Below are 6789 nucleotides of genomic sequence, written 5' to 3' on the forward strand. Positions count from 1 at the left end.
TCAATTTTAAACCATTCAGAATCCGGGCCACAGAAATGGCTATTTACGGCGATGATGTTGTTCTGTGCTTCATCTGTGGAGGGAAAACGCAGCCAGATGTAAACCTAGTTCTCTACTCAAGAAAGCGAAAAGACGACAGTCCCTACTACCCATTTCTCGAAGTACACGACCCAGCTCCAGGAGCGGAGCCGATGGCCGATGATGGATCGATTCAGGGATGCATCGTTTGTTTCAGTTTTCTTCAACAACAATGGCTTCATTTCAACAAAACAAGAACCGCCGTCAACAAGCGTCTTTACTGGCTGAAACGACCGCCAGGATGTGAGATCCGACAACCGGTCAATATTATTGAGCTTGAAGAAATTCTTTCAGAACAAGGTAAAAGATAAATTTGTACCGAGCTCGTGCAGGTCTTGTCCATTTAAAAGAGGGAGGTCGACGAAATAAAAAGCCGGTGAATTTTCTGAATGTCCCGCTTGTTAACCATTATTGCTGGTGATTGCGATGATGGGCCTTGGCGGGTCATCGATCAAGATTAAGTCGGAAAAAAGTAGTTATGGTCTGTTCTTTCCAAAATTTATGGTTTCAAGATAGGATTTTATTGACGGAAGGATTTATTTACCTAGGCATGGGGAAGTTGTTACGATTGCCGTTTCATTTTGTAATTCCTCAATAAGTTCAGCTTCTTCCTTTTAGCACAATCTTCCAAGAACGATGGTAGATTTTTGTGATCCTCGTGAAAACATTTTATTTGGTAATTTTTCAGTTGCCTCGTTCATTTTATACGGCTTATCGGATGATGAAATCATCAGATGTCAACCGTAATTGGAGCATTCAATCGAACCAAATAATGCTCCAGTAAATAATCAGTTCAAAGATGAACATCGATAAGAGTCGGTCTAAATCCTTCCTGTACTTTTCTAAAAAATAACATCGCCAGTTCACAACACCTCTCAACTATCATTCAGCTCGCGAAGATGACTTCCACTCAGGTTCCGACGAAGAACCAACTCCGAGCCCAGCCCCTGCTCGTCGAGAAAAGTCCGTTTCTCCCCCCGCTCCCGATCCATCCCCCCGAGAAACTGTCTGTTTTCTCTGCTCGATTCCAACTCAAAAAAGCCACATGCAGCGAATCGCGCTCGAGAAAAACTCCGAAACGATGAAAACCATTCCCGAAACTCCTGTTTTCTCCGTCTTATCCCGTCGAAAACCTCCCAAAGGAGCTGTCATGGACATTCCGCACACAACACATGTCTGCCAAAATTGCTTCACGGATCTTTGCCGCAAATACCCGCCAGAGGAGCAGATTCAAGAAGTTGATGAAATGGCGAAAGTTGCGCAGAGAAAGACAAGTTTCAAATGCTATCTTTGCAAATGCTCAATTCAAATGGCACCTAAAGTTCTTTACGCGAAACAAGTTCACAAGGGCGAACCATTTTATCCGTTTCTATCAACGCTTTCGAATTTTGGTAAGTTCTCTTCCTTGATTTCAGCTTTTTATGACCATTTTTAGACGCGAAAGACCTGATGAAACCGAGCGTTTACGGGTACACCTATTCCTGCCAAAACTGCCACGATGAGCTTTACAAGCAATGGTGCGTTTATGAACGAGAACGACTTCCGCAGTCGAAGAGAAAATATGAAAAGCAGATTGAAAGTCTTTTTGAATCGACAGATACGACTGAGGATCTTGATCGTCCATCGATGGTTGTTACCAATGATTCTTTGGCAAGTCACGTGGTGAAGTCAATGGAAACAGATAAATTTATGGAATGCTATATTTGCGCCAGGGAGTTGGTGGAAAAGTTCAAAGTCAATACCCACCCATGTTTGTTCAAAAACAGTTCTAACCGAGCCTTATCATAATTCTAGTGCCGAGCGATGAAAACCAACCGTTCTTCCCCGCCATTGCCAACATCATTCCTGCCACTAGAACCCAACAACTAAACCAGCATTCCTCAGGAGGAGCCGCGTTCGTTTGCAAGATCTGTGACAAAAATCTGAAGCACCAATGGCAGCAATACGAGCAAGGACGACTGCCGAATCTGAATCGATGGCTAAGACCGTATAATGTTCAAGAAATCAGCTGTGGCCAGTGTGGTTCCACGGTTCCCTCGGCGAACACGGTCGAAGCGTCGATTTCGGGAAGTAGTTTGCGGGATAATGCGATTACTTATGAAGACATGGTAAGTTTCTTGCTCAAGATCTTGTTCTTATTCCTAGACAATCATTTGCAAAACATGTGAAAAAGCCGGCCAGAGCCGCGAAAGCCCACAACCAATGGTCACCAGTATTCCACCTGTCACTTCTTCAGTTCAAACGCCCATCACTTCCATCACCAATCCTACTTCCAGCTGGGGCCATCCCCTTCGTAAGAACACTCAACAGTCTTCCTCTTACCCTGTCTCCCTAGATGGTTTCTCGCCAGATGTTCTTTCCCAACTCGCCAGTGCTCAAGTTTCACAACTGAGTCAACTTGGACTGCCGCCGTTTTATCCTCTTCTTCCGCAACTGTTGTCCGCCTACCAGAACCCAGCGAATTTAGCCGGGCTTAGCCATGGTAAGCCCTCGATTCTCTCCCTCTTTTTCATCTCTTTTCTAGCTCAACTCACTGCCGCAGCACTTACTCAACAAATGGCAACGTCTCAATTTGCGGGACAAAAACGACCAACAGATGAACAGGTACAAACCGACCCTCTCTTCGTTGATTTGAATGATTTTTAGGAGACACCGACGGAGACGAAGAAGGATAAAACGGATGACATCACCGAGCGAATCCGTCAACTGGAAGAAAAATACGAAAAACTTCAGAACTCTTCTCGCAAACTCGCTGAATCCGTAGTCAGTGGGGAGTTGTCAAAAGAAGAAGCAAAAAGTTTGCTGGACAAAATGGAAGAATAAAATTCCCTCCACTGTAAAAAAGCTCATTTTGGAAATAATCTGACTCTATAATTATTTGGTTCAACCTTGCGATTCGCAAAAAATGATTTAAATTTCTTACTTCTGTAAATTGATTCTCCGATTATCCCCGTTGCAGTAACAGACCACACGCCTACCTGTGCAAATATTCTCGCTCATGACAAAGAAAATTTCTCATTTCAGCTTTTCAACTCGCTCATTTCCTGATTCCGAAAAAGACCGTTTCTTATCAAAACTTTTTCTCGGCAAATTTCTTCAAGAGTTTTTTTAAGGCCAAGAGATGTGGAGAGTAACTCGTAGATTTGCGAGCGTAAGAGTCAATATTATCTACTGTGGCGTTTGAGACCACCGTCCAAAATTTGAGCTTGTTCAGGTACCTTCCTCACTCGTTATTTCTTCAAAGAGTTCTAGTCTCAAATTTTGGACGAATTCGGGTCCGAAAAAGTCTCCGTTTCCGGCAAAGCTCACATGAACCATTCCGGCATTTTCAACGTCCTCGTAAACGACCAGTTGGTTCATGAAAAACTCGCTGGAGATGGTCACGTGGACAACGATACAAAACTGAACAGAATCTTCCAAGCCATCGATGATGCTCTTGAATGAGCGGTCACTTCTTTTTCTTGTTTCTGAGCGAATGACGCTGAATGGATCAAAAGCTTTTTATAGCTGCATGAAGCTGAAGATTTCAGAAATTTAAAGGATGACTGTACTTATTCTGCTTCTATTTATTACACGAAAATATTTACTCGAATATCGTTGAAATCAACGAAGAGAACGATCGTCAATTTTCGACTTTCAGAATGGGAGTACTAGTTCATATTGAATTCTGTGGTATATGAAACCATCGTCCAAAATTTGAGCATCTCCAGGTACTTTTCATCGATCGAAAAAGACTCAATCGTTCGTAGACTCAAATTTTGGACGAATTCGGTGTCGAAAAAGTCACCGTTTCTGGCGAGGAAGTGTCCAAGAAAGACAACCCCGACGACCCAAAGCGTGGTACTTTCAAGGTCACTGTCAACGGAGCCGTTGTTCATTCCAAAAAGGATGGAGATGGTCATGTCGACAGCGATGCAAAGGTTGAGAAGATCTTCAACGCTATTCAGAAAGCGATGGAATAAATGTCTTCTCCCTATTCTTTCATGATTTGCCCCCACTTCCCTTTTTCAAAAGCGGACGAAATGAGTACGAGCGAATGATATCAAAAGAAAAAAGCTCGACCGAGACCTCTTTTGAAGGAAAAAAATCGGAAAACTTCTGAAGCGATTGAAAAAGTCCTGATTCTCCCCTCCTTCCAATCAATTGTTCTTCCACTCTTGTTCCAAAAATAAAGAAAAAACACTAAAAGCACACGGTTCAATCGAAAATCGAAGTACTAAGAGTATTACTCCTAGCCCAGTGCTCAGTCAAATATTTGAAGTGGTCATAAAATCGATTATAGAAAGGTCCAGCATCTTCGAGAATAAAGTCCACCAAAGCTAGATCGTCGATCTAAGATCGAGTTTGAGCTAGAGCGTTTATAAGAGACGGAAAGCTAATTCACTGGAAATTATTTTTTCTTTTCTTCAGAATGCCCATCGATTACAGTAAATGGAACAAAATTGAAATTTCGGATGACGAAGATGACACGCATCCAAACATTCACACTCCCTCACTTTTCAAGGTAGCTTTTTCTTCCTTGATTTCAATCAACTTTTCTCTCAGTGGCGGCATGAAGCGCGAGTCCAGCGAATGGAAGAAATGGCCAAAGAAAAAGAACAAATTTCAGAATCGAAAAAAGACGCGGAGCGAGCGCTCGCCGAAGCGAAGAAAAAAGGGTTGACAGACGCTGAGCTAGAGAAACAAGTCGAAGAGTGGAAAATCAAAGAACGCGAGTTCGAAAAGAAGGAAAAGTCGCAACCCCTGAATGTGGATACTATTGGAACTGTCGCTCAGTCCAGCTCAAGAATCAACAAAGCCAAAACAGAGCTAGAAATCAAATCGGAGGAAGAGCTGATGAGCGATTATCAAAGATTCACAAAGAAATGGGAGGCGGAAATCAAGAAGTTTGGAATGTTCAAAAGACTCGAGGACTCCCAGCAATATCTCAGGTATTCCTCCATCTTCCTTCTCATTCCTTCCTCAATTCTTTTAGCGAAAACACCTACCTGGTCAACGAGCATACAGCTTCCTTTCTCTGTATTTACTGTATCGACCTGTGCGTCGAAGAAAAGATGAGTTTGATGAACCAAGTTTCGCATCAAGCAGTCATTCTTCAATTCATTCTAGAGCTCGCCAAAACCCACAAGTAAGATCCTCCTCCTTGATTTCAGTTCTTTCTATTCAATTCAAGAATCGACCCAAGAGGCTGTTTCCGACAATTCTTCGACAAATACCGCAAAAATGAAAATCCAGAATACCAGGTTCGTTTCCCCTTTTTTTTACCAGACTGTAACTCATCTCAATTACAGAAAGCATTCGACGACGAACTTGCCGCCTTCCGCGAACGAGTAAAAGGCCGCGCTCAAGCTAGAATCGACGCGTATTTGGAAGAGCAGAAGCAAGAAGAAGAATCAGAAAGGCAAAAACGAATTGAAGCATCTCCTGGAGGAGTTGATCCTCAGGAAGTCTTTGAGTCGCTCCCAGAAGCCTGGCAAAAGTGCTTTGAAACGCAAGACATTCCCATGCTGCAAGTACGCCGTTTGTTTTAGATGATAGCTTAACTTCTGCTCTAGAAAGTGGTCTCGGAGACAGATCCCAAAGTCGCGTCAGAGCTTCTCGACAAATGCATAAAGAGCGGTCTCTGGGTTCCCGGGCCAGATGAAAAAGGAGATGAATCGCCTGCCAGTGCCGCCGCTGCCGAAAACACTAAGCCATCAACGACCTCAATAGAGGAACAGGATTAAGCTAGCTTTATTCTTGAATACATTATAGGTACGAAAACCTTCATTTACTATTTATCATCTGACTTTTCTAGCCATGCGATTGCGTCGACCAACTTACTTCTTCATTTAACTCCCTCACACCTTCAAGGAACAAAAATGATCGTTAGGAACAATTTCGACAACCAAAAACGCCAAAAATGAGCTTTCCGCATGTTCACAAAAACTTGAAATAAAACTTGATTCGTTCCCACCTTTTATCAAAATGCGGTTTTTTGGAAACGCATTTGAGTCCTGATTGTTGGCTTTCCGTTTCAGAGCTTGATGGATAAGTGTTATTAAGTCAGGGGATAGATCAAAACGTCGCGTTTATTCTTGAGCATATGAAAGGTAAGAATGCCACATATTTTGCCCCGACTGACCATGGTTACTCCAAACATTTCTCTAAAAGACTCTTTATTTCGGGTAAAACCTAAAAATATCAGCAAGGGCAACAAGGGCATCAATGCTGCCTCAGTCTTTGTTTGTAAAGTACCTAAGTCGAATAAAAACATGCCTACAACAAAACATTCTTGAACGTGGTCGTTGGCCGATCATTCATCATCGATCGATGGCCCATCATAATCATGGATCATGATCGACGATGGCAGAAACAAACGGGAACTGCTCGTTATCAGCATAAGGACCCTCTGACTTTCACGTTTCACAGACGCGTGGCATTGACAACGCTTGTTGACTTTCGCTTTAAAATCGATGCAGGTTCAACGTTTTGAAAAACAATAGACATGTTGTACACATGTCTCTATTCGAAACTTAAACTGCGCTCATTACAAGTGGGTTCAAAACATAAGGAAAACTTTGGCCCGTAGGAGTTCTTTGAGACACTTTTGCGTTTATCAAAAGGAAAAAATCAATTTGCTGCTCTGAATCAGTGACTCGGACTTTCCGACTCGGACAGTTGAAGTCAAAACTTAAAAAGTTCTTAAGTTAAGAACCCCTCCGTCAGCTT

The 6789-nt window shown here is 42.7% G+C and overlaps 2 protein-coding genes across 2 annotated transcripts; both read left to right on the forward strand.

Moving 5' to 3' along the window:
* The first annotated feature begins 22 nt into the window (after nt 1–22).
* LOC145695605 (uncharacterized) lies at nt 23–4279 on the forward strand. The gene is made up of 10 exons (XM_081772596.1): nt 23–378; nt 969–1469; nt 1514–1828; nt 1873–2186; nt 2224–2371; nt 2414–2560; nt 2603–2682; nt 2725–3292; nt 3331–3788; nt 3828–4279. The coding sequence occupies exons 1-8, from the start codon at nt 36–38 to the stop codon at nt 2899–2901; spliced, it is 2025 nt and encodes a 674-aa protein (XP_081628722.1). The 5' UTR covers nt 23–35; the 3' UTR covers nt 2902–3292; nt 3331–3788; nt 3828–4279.
* Nucleotides 4280–4469: 190 nt separating this feature from the next.
* LOC145695608 (hsp90 co-chaperone Cdc37-like) lies at nt 4470–6027 on the forward strand. The gene is made up of 7 exons (XM_081772598.1): nt 4470–4582; nt 4624–5009; nt 5054–5206; nt 5252–5321; nt 5370–5591; nt 5634–5832; nt 5876–6027. The coding sequence occupies exons 1-6, from the start codon at nt 4490–4492 to the stop codon at nt 5802–5804; spliced, it is 1095 nt and encodes a 364-aa protein (XP_081628724.1). The 5' UTR covers nt 4470–4489; the 3' UTR covers nt 5805–5832; nt 5876–6027.
* The last annotated feature ends 762 nt before the right edge of the window (nt 6028–6789 follow it).

This window comes from Oikopleura dioica, chromosome 1, assembly GCF_907165135.1.
Source record: "Oikopleura dioica chromosome 1, OKI2018_I68_1.0, whole genome shotgun sequence".
NCBI classification, from domain to species: Eukaryota; Metazoa; Chordata; class Appendicularia; order Copelata; family Oikopleuridae; genus Oikopleura; species Oikopleura dioica.